Source organism: Rhamphochromis longiceps, unplaced genomic scaffold, assembly GCF_057381845.1.
Source record: "Rhamphochromis longiceps isolate RC_006_pf unplaced genomic scaffold, R_longiceps_female_GT1.1 unmapped_scaffold_1, whole genome shotgun sequence".
In the NCBI taxonomy this organism is placed as follows: Eukaryota; Metazoa; Chordata; class Actinopteri; order Cichliformes; family Cichlidae; genus Rhamphochromis; species Rhamphochromis longiceps.
The window spans coordinates 513184-534610 of record NW_028187221.1 but is presented as its reverse complement, the minus strand read 5'-3'; the positions used below and the strand labels follow the sequence as shown (position 1 = coordinate 534610).

At 40.9% G+C, this 21427-nt stretch overlaps 1 protein-coding gene and 1 long non-coding RNA gene across 18 annotated transcripts in view; one reads left to right on the top strand and one right to left on the bottom strand.

The window, feature by feature from the left end:
- LOC146640799 (protein NLRC3-like) overlaps window positions 1–21427 on the top strand; it is a 50309-nt gene that overhangs the window by 5653 nt on the left and 23229 nt on the right. For 11 of the 17 annotated variants that reach the window (XM_085399847.1, XM_085399838.1, XM_085399842.1 and 8 more), the window contains exons 2-8: window positions 7340–7682; window positions 11309–11510; window positions 12850–13015; window positions 13381–13512; window positions 15136–15377; window positions 15482–17264; window positions 19334–19507. In XM_085399847.1, coding sequence (XP_085255973.1) covers window positions 12876–13015; window positions 13381–13512; window positions 15136–15377; window positions 15482–17264; window positions 19334–19507 — 2471 coding nt within the window. In that variant the 5' untranslated portion in view covers window positions 7340–7682; window positions 11309–11510; window positions 12850–12875. The other 6 variants (XM_085399843.1, XM_085399854.1, XM_085399841.1 and 3 more) reach the window with 5 other exon arrangements.
- LOC146640801 (uncharacterized) lies at window positions 149–2985 on the bottom strand. Its single transcript, XR_014909885.1, has 3 exons — window positions 2742–2985; window positions 2381–2661; window positions 149–2266 (listed from the first exon to the last, which is right to left on the bottom strand). It is a non-coding gene; the product is annotated as an uncharacterized LOC146640801 (long non-coding RNA).

The following is a 21427-nucleotide window of genomic DNA, read 5'->3' as shown; positions in this document are numbered from 1 at the left end:
ATAAATCTGTGAACCTGTTTCAAAGAGCTGGAGTGGCGTGACTGAATGGTCTCAGTTACAACAAAACAGTGAAAGTAAAGGCATGTAATGATCATCCAAAACAATTTCTTTTAGACCACTAATGCTCATGTGCCACTTACAGTTATTATTTATTTCACATATTATATATAAATATATTATATATAACTGTTAAAATTTACATAGATTAAAGAGTTTGATTATAAAGGCCAACACTAATCACAACAACACCTATTGTGCTTAATTTGTAGTTGCATTGTGTTTTGGATGATCTGAGGTGACAGTTTGGTAGAGATCGTTTGTTGGATACTGAAGGTTTGTGTAAAGGTCATTTTGCACATTTTCATCCTGTAAGCTAAAATTAAAAGTCTGATAAAAAAAACTCAAGGTGACCAAAGGTATGTTGAATCAAAGTAACTTCACAAAAACAGCCTCAGCCAACATTTTGAAATAGAACTGGATATAAAACAAACTTTAAACCTGCTGCTTTGTCTTTACAAGGAAATTACTCAGCAAAGAGCCGTGAGTCTCCTTCATTGATAGTCCAGATGTTTCTGACCTTGAACAGCCACTTTGGATAACAAATGATGTTAACATCACTTTTTTATGATCAATATATCTGATAAATTATTATCAGGCAGCTAATTGACTTTAATTCACCTAAACATAAGAACAGTAGTGCAGAGTCTTGCTGAAGAGGACGTTACATCAAAATGACCTTCAGCTAAAGTGGATTAACCAAATGAAAACAGCAAAGAGAATCACATTTTAAAGTTATGAAGCGTGTTGAAAGGTAAATCATGAAACATGTGAAACAGCTCTGACAGTAGTTTCTCACCTGTCACACAGTCGTGCGTAAATAAATCCAAAGATAACTGAACTCACAATGATGAACACGGTTACACAAATCAGTGTAAGAGGAAGTGTTTCTGTTCCAGACCTGCTGCTTAATTCTGTATGAGGAGAAAAGCAGTTGTCAGAAACATGAAAGGAGTATTGGCATTACTAGTGAACAAAGGTTTTAAGTGCGATGTATGACTATTGCCTTGTGAAGTTAACAAATCCTGAAGGTCACCTTCTAATATCAGTACAGACTTTATATTGCTAAATAATTAATGGTTAAAATAAGAAAATAGGTTGTTTACCTTGTTTACCTTCCACAGTGACATTACAGTTTTTTTTACAGCCGCTAGGACACATTTCTCAATACTTAGGTCACTTTTGCAAAACTATTCACACAATTCTCCTAACCGACCTTCAGCTTGGCAAAGCAGTTTATTTCACATTTAAAATGCACTACAACTACCAAAACACTTTATTCAGGTCTCAAATAAACTCATTCTTCCAGAACACTAGCAAAGGTTGACAGCTGATAAACTCACTTTGTCACCCACAAAACAATGACCTAAAAAACACTAACAACATGTAGCATTACACAGTGTTTTCTTGTGTAAAACAAGGACACATCTCTGTTTATAATTTCAATATATGTTACTGGAATGAATCAGACATCATGCAGAATTCGTTAATATTTGTTTATGTATTTTTATTTTTTTGCACTAAGTAATCCCAAAATACAAGAATTTGTATACACACCATCCACTGATACACATACAATAGTAATGCTAATCTACTCGGTCTTCTCCATTTGGCCACAGGTTCTCATCCACATCACATCTAATGTCATCTAGGGCAATACACCTAGGAAATAATCTTCTGGCATGCCTGATCCATCCCTGGCAATCTTCTGCTGATATCTCCAGGCATCCAGCATTCAGTTGTAAACCTTCCACCACCATGAGGAAAAGAATTCCTCTATGGGGTTGAGGAATGGAGAGTAAGGTGGGAGGAAAAGAGACTCCATTCTGGGATGGGCTGCAAACCACTCGGTGACTGCACGGGAGTGATGAAATGCCACGTTGTCCCATACAATTCTAAATGTTGGCTGATTCCTTCCCTCCGCATCCCTTTCCTCACCTAGCACAACCCTTCCATAGAGATCATGCAGGAACACAAGGAGCCGTTCAGTGTTGTATGGCCCAATTAGTGGTCTGTGTAACAGCAGTCCATCAGTGGATATTGCTGCGCACATTGTGATGTTGGCACCCCTCTGCCCCGGGACATTCACTGTGGCTCTCTTCCCAATCACATTCCTCCCTCGTCGCCGTGCTTTGGCCAAGTTGAAACCTGCCTCATCCACAAAGATGAAAATGTGGTGTGTTTGCCTGCCTTCGATCTCCATGACTCTCTAACATAAATCCACAGTGCAACATAAGCTGTTACAGTAGTAAATTTGTAAAAGTTGTCTTTGTGTGTGTTTGGTTTTGTTCAAAAACAGATCTGTATTTTATTGTGATCTTACCTGGACATACTGGTTCCTGAGTTGCTTGACATGTTCAGAGTTCATCTCAAAAGGCACAGTGTACAACTGCTTCATCCTGACCTGATGTTTTTTCAGGACTCTAGAAATTGTTGTTATGCTTACACTGTGAATATTTGCCAAAGTAACGTTGTCTGCCAAGACTGTGTCTAATTTCAGTGAGTTTTATCCCATTGTTTCTGGTGACCATATCAACAATGGCAGTTTCCTGCACATCAGTGAACATCCGTCCTCTCCCTCCTGTGTGAGGTAACCGTTGAGTCCTAAGCAGAAATGCAACAACAATTACACAAAAGCTTATTTACTTCTGAAATGTGCAAATGCCCTGCAGAATACAAGTTACCTGTTGGTTTGCCGGAAAACTCTAACAATAGATGCCACTGTAGAGCGTTGCAGATTTGGCTACACTCTCTGACCAGTTAGTGATGGTCCGCTTGAAGCTGAAGCTCCGGTGCGTGTGTCAAAAAAATCAACACACTGCTTCAGAAGCACTGTGTCGAAGCTTGATTCGTTTGGCCAGAGTCACGTGATCAGTGACGTCCGAAGCTTCATTTAGAACCTAACTGCTTCGGTATCTGATTCAATGGTTTATAAGGAAGCGAATCATTTGCGGGATTTTTGGAGTGTTTTGATGGTGACAGATAGCGAACCACTGATCATTCCACTGAGAGATTTGGAGCCAGCGAGGAATAGAGGAGGTTCTGTTGTGTGGGAGAATTTTGAGTTGATTTTTGTCAATCGGGTGAGTTTTCCAGCTTTGTGTTCTGGCCGTTTGCTTTTGTTTTGTGCGTGTTTATTATATCTGAAAACGGGAAAAAGGTAAAATGTCAAAAATCTGCTTCCATAATATAAATATCATTAAATAACTTTAGAAAAACTTCCACTTGACTCTTTACTTGTAATGTTGTAAAAATATATATTTTATTGTTTAATTAATCTGAAAATGTTAGTCTGCCAAATGTGCAGCAATTGAATTTCTTTATTCTCTTTATCTGATAGTTTGTGGGGCCCAGTTAGACTGTATAACTGCATCTCTACCAGTTTCTCTGCACTCCAGCCTCCTCTGTGCCATGTGAAGGGATTTTCCTTAAGGCACGATAAATTATCTCCACGAAAAAGAACAGGTTCGGCCATCGCACACTAGAACAAATTCTCTTTTTAAATAAAAATGAAAAAGGGTTACCGTCAATGCATCATGTTTTTAATTTGCAAGTTCATAAGCATTTTCCTTTTCCATTTCACAATCAATTCTACCCCCAGGTCAAAAATATGTCTGGGAAAATTTCCTTAATATAATATTATTTATAAATATACCCTCCGGCGATTAATTGCATACCTGCATGGAGGCAAGACCTCACAGCAGAAGCCTACTCCATAATGTGCTGTACATTATTATATGTATATATATGTAACGTGGTATTTTTCAATTATTGTATTTACCAACATCAAGAAGTCACAAGCAAAGAAAGACCACACCATGGCGCATGTTTAAGCAAGGGGAGTTTACTGGTCAAAACTATTTATTAAACAAATAAAACACATTTTCTTAACCACCAAAAAAATACACGTTCAAAGCAACACAACAGCGGCCCAATATCAGACAGGATTCCACTCTGTAGAGTGGGCAATCATAATGAAGCAGTTGGTTTTATTTTGTGGATTCAAGCTGCGCTTCATATTTCTGGCCACCAGATGTCACCAGAGAGGACTGTGTTGAAAAGCTTCGAGTAATGAACCGTTTTTCAATACAAGCTTCAGTGCTTCAGAAAACTTCATTTGGCCATCACTACTGACCAGCCTCTCTCATTGAGTGACTGTAATGTTCGAACTTTTATTGTGAAAATCGCCGGAAGTAGCTAGTTGTGTGTTCATGTGCTAGCTTAGCAGTTTACAGTGTGTGGATACGTTTCCTATATCTACGGAATAATAAAGAACCAGTATGACGGCTCCGAGGCGATTTCTTCATAAGCAGTGAAGACACAACAGTGACCATGATTTACTACATGATCAATTACAGTAGCTCTGATCTTCCTCTTATTCTTCTTCCACCACGCATACGTATTCCTCGCCCCCTCCCAGCCACTCTTCTTCCTCTTTCAGCCACTTCTCCATTTCTGGCTGGGTCCATGTTTACATCACAAAACAAACCTATTCAGCAGTCGTCTCCTTTTGTAATGAAATTGAAGGAGTAACACCTGTGTAGATGTTCATCTACAATGAGAATCAGCTGTGGCTGGTTAAACTGCATTTTTAGATTTAAAATATGTTTCAATAAAATATTGCCGTTGAATTTTGCTGTCTTATTCAGTTTTGCATTATGTTATTGTTTTGACCATAAGTTTAACAGTTTTGAAAACAGTATGTAAGCACATGCAAAATGTCCTGTATGTACAAAGATTTTTGGCAGTTGTTGCGTCTGAGTTAGAAAATAATTCATGAAATTTGAGAGATGGAGTCATTGAATGCATTTTGTGCCAAAACAATGATAAATGATCCTCAGTTTAGCCCACATAGACTTCTGTTGTGCTCACTGTGTGAGGAGTTTTGCAAAAGTGATCTAAGTATTGAGAAATGTGTCCTAGTGTCTGTAAAAAACTGTAAGATGGAGAATATTTGTTTTTTCAGGAGTTGAACACTGACAGGTGTAGCTCCCACTGTCCTCTGATGTTAAATTGATCAGGTGGAGAAACTCAGTCTGATTTTCCTTCATCAGTGTGAACCTGGAGTCACATTTGTACGGTGGCCCTGAAGTGCAAATCACACCGTCCATAATAATACAGCAGTCTACAATTTTCGCCTCCACTTCTCTGAGTTCTGATCGTACAAACTATCAGTGTGATGATTCTCTGTGTTTCATTGGTGCATATTTGAGTGACATCTGGTTGTTTCCCAATTGTTTTCACAACAGTTTCTACAATAAAAAAAAAAAACAGAGGCTGGAGTATCATTAAAAAATCAATGTTACTTTATGAATCAGATTTTTACATTACCTCCCCCTTAATCTTCTGAGCTTGCAGTTACTGGTAGAAGAAGAATTAAGTACAACTTCAGTGCATCCATATTTGTCCAGGTGTCAGAGTAACAGTGTAACTGCTGCTGACAGTACAGATGATGATGTACTGAAAAGAGTTATATTGACCTTAAAGTAGCATCACTCACAGAGGTACATGCTGGTGAGGGTATTTCTGTAAAGGAAGAGCATGTACATGACTGCCTGTTCCTTTGTATTAAAACACTCTTACAGTGAAACGCTGAGCAGACTCACATACAAACATAAAACATACTCATTTGCTCATTTTCATGTCAGTGAGTGTAATAATAAAAGGTAAAGAAAAATAAAATGAAAAACAGTGCCACACTTTATGTGTCAGCCGGTAAGACCAAACTGTGCTTTACTTGTATCAAGCTTTTCTTTACCACCGGCCTGACAGTTTCATGAATGCTCTTTATATGACCATAACTTTTTACTGTTTGTGATAAAGACACATTTCAAGTAGTTTCAGAAAGAAGAGAAGCTTTAGTGGCATATTCAGTGTATCACTGTAGCATAAAGCATTCACACAGGTTTCAAACGGTTCATTTGTATGGCTGGCAAGATTCATATAGAAGGAGTCATAATGCTAAAAGTGACTCTTTGGTTTTTGTGGTCTTCACATGTTTAGAAGAATGAACTTTGAGCTACAGAACTGTGCACTCAACAACGTGATGCTGAACACATGAGCCCACTACTTAATAAAGAGATCTGTGTGTGTGTGTGTGTGTGTGTGTGTGTGTGTGTGTGTGTGTGTGTGTGTGTGTGTGTGTGTGTGTGTGTGTGTGAAAATATGTAAGTTATGCAATAAAGTTCTGAAATAAATATCCATATTTCTGGATTTGACAATTACTCACATAAACTTCATGTATAGATACTGCAGATGTTTCTGAGCTTAAACCATTACACTGAAAAAGGAGATATGTCAGCATTATTGAAATATAAATTTAAATATATGCAAGTTAAAAATACTGAAGAACGGATGTTTTAGAACACCATTCAACAGAAATATGTGGAGCAAACAAGACATTTTTCACTTATTCCATTTATTTTGACATTATCTCACTGTGAATAACTGAAAGCAAATATTTATACAGTTCCAATCAAAAATTTAAGACCACTTGAAAAATTGTAAAAACAAAACATCATATTTTGCATAGTTGGATCTTAACAAGGTTCCAAGTACAGCTTCAACATGCAACAAGAAGAAATGGAGTGAGACAAAACTTTTTTATGAGCTGGTCAATTTATTGAAAACAACGCTTAAACTGAAACAGGCGGTTTTACAGCTGTTCAAAAGTTTAGGACCACATGCCTTTACAAGGCCAAATCTGTGCAAAAATGTGGACTCATTGTCATTTACTGTCAGGTAGTCACACTGTCATTACGTTCTGATGGCAAAGGCAAAACAACTTTCCTTTCTTGAACGCGGTCGGGTTGTTTAACTGCATAAGCAGGGTCTCTCACAGCGCGCCATCGCTGCTGAGGTGGGATGCAGTAAGACAGTCATTTGGAATTTCTAAAATGAGGGTTATTGATCAAAAAAGTCAAGATCCAACTGGCTGTCTGTTAAGACACTGGATGATCCTCTATCCAAATTAAAAACTGACGCTGATTAAATGTTATATGTTTTCATACATTTATCAACATACAGAGAATGCAACTGAGTTAACTTTGTTCAAATAAAGTTTTCAGTCAGTTAAAGTCAGACTGAAGCCAACTGAAGTCAGAAAAATGAAGACAAGCAAAAGTGTTAAAATTTTTGTTACAACGCCTTCCCTGTGTCCTTGTCTCCTTGTCTCAGTTATGTTTCATGTCTGTCATTTTCTGGTCTGCCTATTCCTCTCTCGTAGTTTTTTTTGCATAACATTTGCTTATTAATAAACAATATATATGTTTGTAATTTGAAGGAGTCATTTGGTGTCACCCAGTAGCCAAGGTACAGAGGGCGCAGGGGGCTGCGACGACAAGCCCGCAGGCCCTGCCGGCAGCCAGTCGCACCAGAGCAGACCAAACCCCAGTCCCAGAGGCCCGAGGTACAAGGGCACCCCACCCCCGGAAAGAGCTGAGAAGAGCCCCAGATGTGGGGTCAGTAACTGTCCCAAAATGCAGTCCTGGATGGACTAAAGACGGCTGAACGAAGTTTAAAAACTACAAGTCCCAGCATCCTCTGTGTTCAGGGAGGAGCAGTGAAAGTGAAAGTGTTGATCCTCCGTTCAGAGCAGCAGGAGGAGGAAGGTGGAGCTGAGGCAGGTGAGTGTTAACATGAATATGTTTCTTCTTATGACATAAAATAATTCCACGCTGTTCGTGTCTGTGGGTGAAACGTGAGGCCGGTCGGCTCCTCTGAGCGCTGGTTTCCTGTAAGTAGAGAGGAAGTGAGTTTAGCTGAGAGAGCAGGAGGAGAGTGAGAGCTGTGCTGAGGCAGGTGAGTGTTAACACCGCTCTGACATTACTGTGTCTCTGTGGCGGGAACAACAGGCTCCGTCAGTGGAGGCAAAAATAATCAGACTTTGGTTTTTCAAAGGAAACTACTTTATGTTGGGAGAAGCCGCGCGCTCATTGGATAACGGCTTGTCAATCTCAAGTTATTAGCCAATGAGCGCGCAGGTTCACAGTAAGACCCGCCCTTATCACGACGTCTTTTAAAACTAAAATGGCGACAGAAACTCTGTGAGTGGAGTTCAGGCTGACTTTATGTAAGTGCGACGTTTGAGCCACTTCCTGTTCTCAGTCCCGGCGTCCTGATCACCGAGGTTTCTGTTGCTCTGATATCTGATATTGATTATATCGGTAAACAGGCTGTAGGCAGAAACATCAGGTCTGATCTGAAAATCCCTTCAAAAACAAACTTTAAGAGTTTTATGTCCGTGAGGCCGCACGCTGATTGGATAACCACCTGTCAGTCTCAGGGTATTAGCCAATGAATCTGCTCCATAGTAAACCAGATCATCATCATCGTCGTCGTCAGTCTTACAGCAGAAACTGTTCCTTACTTTGTGCCTGTGGGTCCAGGTTCATTACTGAAGTCTAGATTTTTCCTTTCGACAGCTCGCTCCTCATAGGCGCACAGCTGGATGCTGCAAACTCTGCTCTGTCCTCCATCATCACCCTCAGTCAGTCTGAGAGGTGAAGCACAAACACTCAGTGAGTTCACATTAACAGAACTGAGTTACAGTCGCTGACCTCTGACCTGTCATGAAACCTAGGAACCAGGTGACATGATCCACATTAGGATTAGAGAAACCTGACTTCACCTGCTGACTCTGAACACTTCAAGATTCACTTTTAGAAAACAGAAAAAAAGCTGAAAACGGAGCATCAGAGAAAATCCTTCATATGTTTGAAACTGCTTCACTTCCCTAAAGTCTTCTTCTATCATGCTACAGACTTTTCTGAGCTCTCGGTGCTTCTAAACCTCTAAACTCCAATGGATGCATCAGAGATTTTACACTTCACCTGAATTATCACATTGGCCAATAGTTGTCAAAACATTAGGTATAGTAGGTCTCAAAAATGATACCTGTGCACATATTTGACAAAATATGTCAAAACTGTCATATTTGTTCAATCCAGCATGAAAACTGAGAAAACATTTTTCTGTTTTATTTTAAATATTATAAATCATTCAGCAATTGTCACGATTTGTTTTGCAAAGTTTTTTATTAGTGTGTGCTCAAATATGCGACTTTACAGGACAGCAACAATTTTTTTGTTGTTGCCATTACTCAGACATTTTTAGATGCAGCTTTTCCAAATTACAAATTCATTTGATGGTTAAAAAAAAAAAAAAAAGACCTGTGAAAATTTCAGGCTTTTATCTTTTTTTAGATATTCATGTTCAAGCATCGCCTCAGGGTTTGATGTCAAAAAGAGGCCTGAAAGTGGGACCAGAAAATGACTTCAGATGGAGTTAGCCTGTTTTTATACTGCATGTGCTCATTGTTCTTTATGAAATAAACTGTGGGGGAGAAGCTCTGTTTGTAAGCTAATAACCTGCTGTGAGTGCTTCCTGACAAAAATCATCAATGTTATTTCATCAGCAGAGGAATCAGTTACATTTTAATACTACTTTGACACAGCCAGCTGAATCAAACAGGGAATCGGCTCCTCTTTGGTTTTCTCTTCTCTTGTTTGCTTTGTGTTCTTTTAAATATTCAGTCCACTTAATGAAAAACTTCTAGTTAGCATAGTGTACAGGTTTAGGTATGTGGGTGTGGTCTCTGAAAGGAACAGAAAGAAAATCCTCAATTACTAAGATGTTCACATCAACAACTCAAGAGTACATCAACATAAACACAGGTTGGAAATAAACTAAGCAGAAAAGCTCAGGTGCCATGCCCACGTTCCTCCCTGCCCATTGTCTCTGCCATACAAAGCGGTGAGGTATCCTCTACTGGCAACTCTAAAAAACTACCGGAGAAACTAACAACTGAAGAGAATAAAACCAGAACTACCGGGCCTTTAGTACAAACATTGAGTTTCAGTTTCACTTACACAGAGACAGCCCAGCCTAACTGGGTCAGTGCTGACAAACCTGTAGAGCAGGGGTGGAGAACTCCAGGCCTCAAGGGCCAGTGTCCTGCAGTTTTTAGATAACACCCTGGGTCAGCACCCCTGAATCAAATGATTAGTTTATTACCAGGCTTCTGGAGAACTACAAGATATGTCGAGAAGGTCATTTAGCGATTTAAATCAGCTGTGTTGGATCAAGGTCACATCTAAAGCCTGCAGGACACTGGCCCTCGAGGCCTGTAGAGGACACTGCTACACACTGTTGGCCTTGTTTAAATGTTATCGCTCCCTAGTGTCCAAATGTGACATACAACGACACAAAAAAGAGAAAATGTCTCTTTATTGAAGATGATCAGGCAGGGACTCGAAATGATTTTATTAATTAAGTCATTTTTAATATTTGATTATGTGATTAGTCGACTAACAGATGTGCCAACTATGACACATCAACTATGTCAACTTTGCGCCTGCATGTGTGTGATGAAGCACTATACACTACTTCTGGTGGTTTACAACACACACACACACACACACACACACACACACACCAAATGTCAGCTGATTTCTTGTAAATGGGGAACGGTAATGAAAGTGAAAGTGTTCAGTGTTCAGTCGTTCAACTATTTAGTGTGAAAGAACAAAACAAAAGTCATCCCATCTCAAAAAAGAACTTTTATTTTCTATCTCTGAGTTCTCCAGAAATGTTATAATACAAAGTTTGAACATATATGATGATTGCTGTGAACCTTCATATTTTAAATACTCTGGAAGATAAAATAGTCTACTGAGCCACTTTCAGGCCATTGTCTTGCACACTGAAATCTGGGGAATGTTTGAACATGAATATCTCACAACTATTAAAGATTAAAGCTTAAAATTTTCTCCATATAAGAGTATTTAGTTCAGACATTTTCAGTGACTCTCTGTGTGTCCATCAATAACTCTGAGCACTCTGAGCAGTTCAATCCTTTGTCGGCCAGATGAAACCTGCAGCAGGGCTGGATGGATGCATAAACACAACCTGAACATCCTTCTCTTCCTCTCTCAATAAAGCAGTGACTTTTCCTTGTACCAGGCAGCTTTTTGGTGTTAGTTTTCCTGGGTCTAGTGACCCAGTGGCTTTGGTTATGATATGTGTCTATAGTTTTTATTTTGTGTTTATTTAGTTTTAGCATTCCTTGCTCCATGACTCATGTTAAGGTTTCCTGATGTGTAGTTTTTAGTTTTGTTACGACGCTTTCCCTGTGTCCTTGTCTCAGTTATGTTTCATGTCTGTTATTTTCTGGTCTACCTATTCCTCTCTTGTAGTTTTTTTGCATAATATTTGCTTATTAATAAACAATATATATGTTTGTAATTTGAAGGAGTCATTTGGTGGCACCCAGTAGCCCCAGATGTGGGGTTAGTAACTGTCCCAAAATGCAGTGCGTGTCCTGGATGGACTAAAGAAGGATGAACGAAGTTTAAAAACTACAAGTCCCAGCATCCTCTGTGTTTAGGGAGGAGCATTGAAAGTGTTGATTCTCCGTTCAGAACAGCAGGAGGAGGAAGGTGGAGCTGAGGCGGGTGAGTGTTAACATGAATATGTTTCTTCTTATGACATAAAATAATTCCACGCTGTTCGTGTCTGTGGGTGAAACGTGAGGCCGGTCGGCTCCTCTGAGCGCTGGTTTCCTGTAAGTAGAGAGGAAGTGAGTTTAGCTGAGAGAGCAGGAGGAGAGTGAGAGCTGTGCTGAGGCAGGTGAGTGTTAACACCGCTCTGACATTACTGTGTCTCTGTGGCGGGAACAACAGGCTCCGTCAGTGGAGGCAAAAATAATCAGACGTTGGTTTTTCAAAGGAAACTACTTTATGTCGGAAGAGGCCGCGCGCTCATTGGATAACGACTTGTCCATCTCAAGTTATTAGCCAATGAGCGCGCAGGTTCACAGTAAGACCCGCCCTTATCACGACGTCTTTTAAAACTAAAATGGCGACAGAAACTCGGTGAGTGGAGTTCAGGCTGACTTTATGAAAGTGCGACGTTTGAGCCACTTCCTGTTCTCAGTCCCGGCGTCCTGATCACCGAGGTTTCTGTTGCTCTGATGTCTGATATTGATTATATCGGTAAACAGGCTGTAGGCAGAAACATCAGGTCTGATCTGAAAATCCCTTCAGAAACAAACTTTAAGAGTTTTATGTCCGTGTGAGGCCCCACGCTGATTGGATAACCACCTGTCAGTCTCAGGGTATTATCCAATGAGCGCGCAGGTTCACAGTAAGACCTTATCACAGCATTTTTTTTTTTAAACTAAAACATCGACAGTAAAACTGTAACGTGTCCTGTGATCTATAAACACTCTGTGATGAATAATCTGAAGTCATTTTGAGCCTGACAGTAGTTTCCTGTCACAGAGCTGAAGCTGCAGGCAGTTTTTGGCACCTTTAAATTTAATTTATTCCAAAATAAATCAATAAAGGTAGAAAAGAACTCTCAGTGACATTAAAAATCTATTTTTAAAGACAGATGTGACCAAGTGCAGCAAATATAAGATGAGATGTTTACAGATATTTGAAGTATTGATCATATGTAGAACACAGAGCAGGTCCAATAACAGAGTCATCCTGCTCACAAACAGCAGTTTGGTTTCATGAGCTCACTTCCTGCAGTGATCCTCAGCTTCTCTCCAAAGGAGCCGTAACATGTGGGCTCCTCACCATGATGATGATCCCAAACACACTGAGTTCCTTCATCCACCTGATCATGTACTTATTAAATAATGTGATGGTTTTGGTGTTTTTTAAAGACTTTGAGCCTCTAAAATAACTGGTTTGGACTTTAGGGCCAAAGCTCCAACATTAGAAAGCCGTCAGTGTGATGCTTCCAGTACAACAGCACCTCTGAGTGTGTGTGTTTACCTCTCAGACTAACTCCACCCTGACATCAAGAAGATGGAGGAAGAGGACGGAGCAGCATCTGCAGCATCCAGCTGTGTGTCTGTGAGGAGTGACTGGTCCAGAGACAGACCTCCAGGCTTCAGTAATGAACCTGCAGCAACAATGTTCTTCAATCATGGAGCTCAGCTGACCATGTAAGAGATCTGCTGACTCAGAGTTCAAAGGTTGTTGCATAATATGCATAATATCATTCCATTCAGTTGTTTGAAACGGAGCAGGCAGAAGTATATCCTCATTTAGCCCTACACCCACAGGTTGACGTCTTAATCCTTTCCTCATCATTCGATCTAAATTTGAACAAAAACTTATACAATGCCTTCAACTTAGGACATAACATGACAAAAATATTTTCTCATATTCAACTAAAACTATATTTAAATTTACTAATTTGCAACACAAAATAAACATCACTTTGATTACATACAGCAGAGTCTGAAGCTCAATATTTTAGAGTTTTAGGGACTGATGTGTTATGAATGTAACATATGTGTGTTTGCAGAGGTCAGAGGTCACAGTCTCCAGTACCCAGCTGTGTGTCTATGAGGAGTGACTGGTCCAGAGACAGACCTCCAGGCTTCAGTAATGAACCTGCAGCAACAATGTTCTTCAATCATGGAGCTCAGCTGACCATGTAAGAGAGCTGCTGACTCATTTACGGGTGTTTGAAATTCTGTGACCACTTTGTAATTTTAGTTTATATTTTTAAAGTGTTTTTATTTGTAGTTGCCTGTATTTTTATTACACTGTGTGTAACGTGGTGGTTTGTGCTGTTTGGGATTGTTTTGGTGTATTTGTGTCAGAACATCAGATAAATGATTTCATCACATTTTAAAAGAAAGTATCAGGATAATAATCTGAACTGAGTCATCAGAAATAGAAAGATGGTCTCAACAGGCCACTGAGCTGATCTCCAAAGAAATGCAGAAGATTGAAGAGTCTGAGGCTGTTTATTTGTCACAGGCATCGTCATACACGTACAACACAGTGAAATGTGCTGAGCTGCTCCTGTGACTGGACAAAACATTAGAAACAATCATTAAATGAAATAATGAAACATTGTGCAGATGTAATGTTAAAGTGCTTTGTGCCACATTAGCACAGCATGTACTGACAGAGCAGTGCAAGCAGAACAAAGCAAATGAGCAAAGTGATGTAAACAGAGTAACTGAACAGAGTGAGCAGAGTAATATCAGCAGTAATGAAGCAGCAGGATCAGTGTAGCAGCGTGTGACGTCATAATGAATCAGGTATGATCTGAAATATGACAGTGAGACAAGAACATGATGTAAGGTCCTGTTTAAACCCTGATGGTGATGCTATGAGGGGAGCATGTTCTGATTTAGGACTTGGATGGTCTGAGGATAGAAGCTCCTCTCTGTTTGTGTCCTGATGGTGCAGAAGCTTCTGCCTGATTGTAGAAGGAGCTGAAGCCAGCATCATCCCAGAGGTGAAGCTCCTCTGTGTGCAGACCTGAGGTCAGATTCCTCCAGGCTGATGTTCAGGATCTACAGAAACGTGTGGTTGTAGTTATTGCTGCACTGTGTGCTGACAGCAGATACTCAGAACAAAGCGCTGCACACGTGTTCTTTACAAACATCTGTACATATAAAATATGGATCATGGCAGTGAATGAACACGTTTCTGTCATTTGTTTCATTGGCTTCTTTTTTCTGCCTGTGTTCATGTGATTAATGTCTAACACATAAACAGGTTTGTAATCAAACATCACATCATCAGGGAGGCATCATGAAACAAAGTTACTGCTGGAGGCTGAACTCAATTTGGTGGCAATGTTCAAAAATATCACTCAGATCATTTCAAAGCTTTTAGTTCTTCTTCTTCACTTCTGTAAAATAATAGAAAGGAAATCAGAACCCAGAAGTTCACTTCCTGATGACTGAACTCTTTCAAAATAAAGCTGAAAGCTCTGAATGTGACACCGCTGCTCCACCACAGTTTTTAGAGGAGGTCAAAGGTCAGTTCAGAGTGATGGATCCCAAACTTCCAGTACATCCAGTGAAGGACATAATCAGCTCTGTGATGAAGGCTTTTACTGTGGAGTTTGTAGGCTGATCACTCTGTGTTTAATAAGACAGGCAGGAACAGCAAAGGAAACTTGGATTCTGAACTCAAACACAAGTTTCTCCACTTTGACTTTTCTCTGTGACCATCAGAGCTTCTGCACAGTGTCATCAAATCTGGATGTTTGTCACTGACAGTCAATGATTTTAGTGATAAAGAAATGTGTTCACAGAGGGAGGAAGAGGAAGAGGAGTGGTGTCTGTGAGGAGGAGCAGCTGTCCTGCTGTGCTTTGTGTCAGGACGTCCTGAAGGATCCAGTCTCTACCAGCTGTGGACACTGGTTCTGCAGACAGTGCATCTCCTCATACTGGGACCAGTCTGCTTCATCAGGAGACTGGTCCTGTCCCCAGTGTGGAGAAAGATCCAGAAGCAGAGCTGGACTGCAGACAGCCAGTCAGAGCAGCTGTGTACAAAGTAAGACTGAACATCTGTCTGCTGATGGACTCATTTCTGAAAACTGGACTTCTTGTTGTTGTTCAGACATTGAAGAGTTTTCTTTCTGTTTTTCTTTCTTTCAGCAGATGTTGGTCTGCAGGAGGTTTTAGATGAACATAAGATCAGTCTGAGGAGGAGATGTGAACGTGTGACTGAAGGAGGTGATGAAACAGGAAGTAGAACCCTCCTCAACAGGATCTACACTGAGCTCTACATCACAGAGGGACAGAGTGAAGAGGTTCATAGCCAACATGAGGTGAGGCAGCTGGAGACAGCTTCCAAGATGGACGCCCTCCATGACACTCCAATCAGGTGCCAGGACATCTTTAAAGCCTTACCTGACCAACAGAGACCCATCAGAGTGGTTCTGACCAACGGCGTGGCTGGTGTTGGAAAAACCTTCTCAGTGCAGAAGTTCACTCTGGACTGGGCAGAGGGCTTGGAGAACCAACATGTCAGTGTGGTGGTTCTGCTTTCATTCAGGGAGCTGAACCTGATCAGAGAGGAGCAGTACAGTCTTCTGGAGCTGCTCCATGTTTTCCATCCAACATTACAGAAGGTCACAGCAGAGAAGCTGGCTGTCTCTCAGCTTTTGTTCATCTTTGACGGCCTGGATGAAAGCAGACTTTCATTGGATTTCACCAACAGGAAGCTGCTGTCTGATGTCACACAGAAGTCATCAGTCAGCCAGCTGCTGACAAACCTCATCCAGGGGAATCTGCTTCCCTCGGCTCTCATCTGGATAACTTCCCGACCTGCAGCAGCCAATCAGATCCCTCTTACATGTGTTGACAGGCTAACAGAAGTACGAGGATTCACTGACGCCCAGAAGGAGGAGTACTTCAGGAGGAGATTCAGTGATGAAGAGCTGTCCGGCAGAATCATCTCCCACATGAAGACATCCAGGAGCCTCCACATCATGTGTAGAATCCCAGTCTTCTGCTGGATCACTGCTACAGTTCTGGAGCACATGTTGACTACAGAGCAGAGAGGAGAGCTGCCCAAGACCCTGACTGACATGTACTCACACTTCCTGCTGGTTCAGACAAAGAGGAAGAAGAACAAGTACCACGAGGGACATGAGACGAGTCCACAGGAGCTGACAGAGGCTGACAGGGAAGTTCTTCTGAAGCTGGGGAGGCTGGCGTTTGAACATCTGGAGAAAGGAAACATCATGTTCTACCAAGAAGACCTGGAGCAGTGTGGTCTGGATGTGACAGAGGCCTCGGTGTACTCAGGAGTTTGTACAGAGATCTTCAAAAGAGAGTGTGTGATCTTCCAGAAACCAGTCTACTGCTTTGTTCATCTGAGCATCCAGGAGTTTCTGGCTGCAGTCTACATGTTCCACTGTTTCACCAACAGGAAGTCAGAGGTGCTGAAGGACTTCTTGGGAAAAAAATACGAGTCATCTCTGGATGATTTTTTGATGGAAACACTAACAAAATCCTTCAGGAGTAAAAATGGTCGTCTGGACCTGTTTGTTCGCTTCCTTCATGGCCTCTGTCTGGAGTCCAACCAGAGACTCTTAGGAGGTCTGCTGGGTCAGACAGAGAACAGTCCAGAAACCATCCAGAGAGTCATCAAGAATCTAAAAGAAAGGAAGACAAAATCCTCTCCTGACAGAAGCATCAACATCTTCCACTGTCTGATGGAGATGAACGACATCTTATTATCTCAGGAGATCCAAGAGTTCCTGAAGTCAGAGAACAAATCAAAGAAACTCTCTGAGATCCACTGCTCAGCTCTGGCCTTCATGCTGCAGATGTCAGAGGAGGTTCTGGATGAGTTGGACCTGAAGAAGTACAACACAACAAAGGAGGGACGACTGAGACTGATTCCAGCTGTGAGGAACTGCAGAAAGGCTCGGTGAGTCCAGATGTGATCATTAATATTATCAGTTGGTGATAGTTTAGTTACTCAGTCATAAACTGCAATCATTTCTTATTTGAGGTCACACTAGGGCTGCCACAAACGATTATTTTTGTGATTATTTGACTAATCAGATCAAAAATAAAACATACAGCTTATTGCACCAGCATGCATCTGCTGTTATATAACTATCATTAGCTTACAGCTAGAGTTTTTAAGGTATGTGCTAACTAAAAATAAAGACCAGATGATAGTTTATTAAACTTTTAATGAAATTTGCAGATTGTAGCAACAAACAGAAAGGCCCCCAAAATGTGTGCCGAGTTCTTCAGTGTGATTTCTCCACGATGAAAGCACACTGTGCTCCACATAGTTATGAAGATCTTGATTAACCACATTAGCTTCACATTAGTAACTTTGTCCTCGACAGCTCGGCCATCTTCAGAACCTGCCCAGTAATTGAACTGCACATGTGCACTGGCTCCAGACGTGGGGTTGTCCTGCATAGTCAGTGGTGTCAGTAGATCATTAAGTAAAATAATATGTAACTAGATTCCTTTGAAAGAGCAACCATGGACGACAAAGCTGGGCGGAGTCTGCTCTAAGACACCAAATGAGCAAATGTTTGCTGACCTGTATCAGTGATCACCTTTTTGTTGGCCTGGTCCCCCAGTCCTCCCACTCCCCCCGGTCCTCGGTGGATGCTGTCACTTCCTCTGACACTGGCTCACCATTTATGTTGTGTCAAAAATCAAACGTGAAGATCTAATTTACTCTAAACTCTCTGACTGTTACTAATATAGTCATAAAATATGCAACAACCACTGGAGATGGAGATGAAGCTTCAACTTGCAGAAAATAGTTTATTAAAATCAGTTTGAATAAACCCAAGGCTCAGAGCAAAAGAGACAAAAGCGCCCCCAAGTGGTCAGACAATAGACGAACAGAATAAACCCTATCAAAGACAAACACGCTGGAAGCATCTTTTCTAACACTCCAGTAGTTATTAGCATTTATTATAAATTTATTGTGACTTTGAAGACGTTCAGTGTTTCCTTTGGTATAACGGAGGTCTGACTACAGTCCAGTAAACACACTGATTAGGATTATAGATTAAACTGCAGTAATACTTTCACAGTGTGCAGTGATGCACAGGTCCGAGTGGTTTTACACTGAAATTCTCAACAACAGGAAACTATAAGAATTTGTTACTCTAATAATAAACAAAGAAGAAGAAAAACATTTTTCATTTAGAGTTGATGAATATAAATGAATTTGAACTTTACAAACCAATCAAAGACAAACTGATCCATGTGAGTTTATAACAATATTCAAAGGCTGCTGCTGGACACAGACAGGTAACATCATTTTGACTTGCTGTCACCTGGATCTGGAGTCATAAACACTGAAGCGCTGAACATTAATACAAGTCTGTTTCTGCCAACTAGTGATAAACCTGCAGACTAATGGCTCAGAAAGCTAAAACGAGCCAATCATTTGTGTGTTTAGTTCCCCTGAAATCAGATGTGATATCAGCAGCTCTGAGTTCATTCATCATTATTGTCCAGTGATGAGATTTCTGCTCCGTTTGGTGACAGTCCGCAGATTTTTCCTGAGTGTGGACGTGAACAGTCGTACCTGACAGCAGCAGGTAGCAAACAGAGATCGTCTTTCCAGCTGGAACTCTTCACTGAGCTGAGCTCATTCAAAATGTTCTGGATTCAAGACAGGAAACAGTCCACATGTGTGTCTTCACTCTGACTCTGGATCAGATCTCACTGACAGACTGTGGACATTATGGAAGCCTAAATGTGACACCATCTTCCTCCTTCATCTGCAGATTAAAGCCAAACAAAGATTCTCATTAAAAGTCTGCAGGTCTGAGAGAGACTCAATCGTTGTGTCATGTCAAACACAGTAAGAGGAGCTGAAGCACAGATGTGAAGAGCAGATGTTCATCAGATTATGACCTCACTCTGTTTTGTCTTCATATACATTCAGTCTGTGTTTATAATGCAGACTTTCTGCTTTTATAATAACACATTTTGTATTTTCTATGATCACAGACTGGCTGACTGTGGACTCTCAGGGACTCATTGTGAAGTTGTGGCCTCGGCTCTGAAGTCCATCCCCTCCCATCTGACAGAGCTGGAGATGAGTAACAACGAGCTGCAGGATTCAGCAGTGAAGCTTCTGTGTGCTGGACTGGAGAGTCCAAACTGTCGACTGGAGACTCTGAGGTGAGTTCACTGACTGCAGCTGTTGTTGTTTTTCTATATTTCAGATCTTTGATATTTGAAACGTTCTTTAGTTCCTAAATGTTCAGGATGTGTCTGAAGACAAATGTGAAGAAGTTTGAGTGCTTTCAGAAATGTTGTGTCTTTCCAAACGACTGAACAACAGTTTTTCCTCTTGGCTCCAAATAGAAGTGACAGACTTGAGCAGGGTTCATTTAAAGGCTGACAGAAGTGCAGTGGTGACGGGGAGATGTTTGTCAGGACAGCTTTTCAGCCTCCACAGGTTCATGTTGTGCTCCATTAGTCAGTGAAGATGAAGTCAGTACTGGTGAGGCTGTAGAGTGTGTGAGGGATGTGAATGAGGCTGTTGGAGATCTGATGATAGCAGATAAAAACAGGCTGCAGAGACTTTGAGCTTGTGTGGAAACAGACAGAGAAAAGAAAGACATGAATGTCAAAGCTAATAAAGGTGAAGTTAGGAGCTGTGATGATGTTCATGTATCAGAAGCTGATCGGGCTGCTACAGAGACGACCCACACAGCTGCTGTGGTGAGGTTTGTGTTAAAGCAGAGGAACACAGGCCCAAACATGACAGCAAAGCAGGTTTCAGGCTCTGTGAGAGGATTTCAAACAGAAGCTGGAGAAGAGAAAGGACTACAGAAAGAAGGCAGCTGAGACCAGTCCAAGTGTTTCCATGGAGCCCAGTCTAACATTCATTCATACACTAACGTACAGAAGTGAACGGGAAAATGAATCCATAGTTTCAAATGTAGAAATAGTTCTCAGTTCATTTACAGAGTTTAATACAGTTCATGAGGAAATGTTCAAAACAGCAGCTGAGAAGAAATCTGCTTCACAAAGTTGGATCCAATTCCAATAGTTTGTGATGCACTTTAACGCAGCGTGAGCAGTTCACTGCCTAACCCCACAGAGACTGTCAGTCTGGACTTTTCTTTATTGCTATTGGTTGTCAGTGAGATTTCAGAGCAATCAGAGACTGTGGGTCTGTGTATGAAGTATAATTCATGTGCAGTTGTTGAAGTTGTAGAATGAGAAATAGCAGTTTGGGGTATTTCCTGCTTTCATTGTCCTGCTTGTGCTGATGAAAATGTTTATTGACGTGTGAATTCATTCTTCAACGCTCGATTCTGCCTGAACAACGTGAAAACTTTGCTTTGTGTAACACAATTCAAAGCACTGAAGCATCGACTTATTTCATTATCCAACAATGAAAACAGGAAACACAGACAGCTGGCCTTCAAAGTAAAAGCTGCTCCTTTTGAAACATGTTGGTGGTAAAATGTAAGAAGAGCTGAAGCACATAAATGATCTACGTGCCAAAATATTAAACACAGTTGATATATTTGTGTGAGTGTTGTGATTCAGGTGTAGATGTAATAATGTACATATAGCAGAGTTTCCTCTTCTAGATCAGCTGATCAGAGTAAGGCCAATCAGCTCTGAGCATGCTCAGTCTGAGTTATGGAGCCACATACTATGATTCACCATGGCAACGGCATGAGCAGAGGCTCCGTGTGAATCCAGAGGAGCAGGAACATGAATGATGACAGTAGATGATTGTGTGAAAGTGCTGGAAGCAAATGAGTGTGTGATGTTCTTTCAGTGTTGCACTTTGTAGACGCTCCCTGAGCACTGGCCTCACAGCCAGCTGCGCATAGAGACCAGTGTTGTTAGTCCAGGTCAGAAGATGACTTGTTGGAATGAAAATGAGCTTGTAGTTTGTCTGCTTTAATAATGTGACTGGAAAAAGGTGTTGGACTTCAAATATGTCCATTTCTGTCACACTTCACCTTTAAAAGTGAAGCCATGTGGTTCCTGGAAGGAAAAACACGACTTTTTCAAGTCTTTGTCCTGTTTTTATGAGAAATGTACGACTTTAATGTGAAACATTCAGAGTTTTTT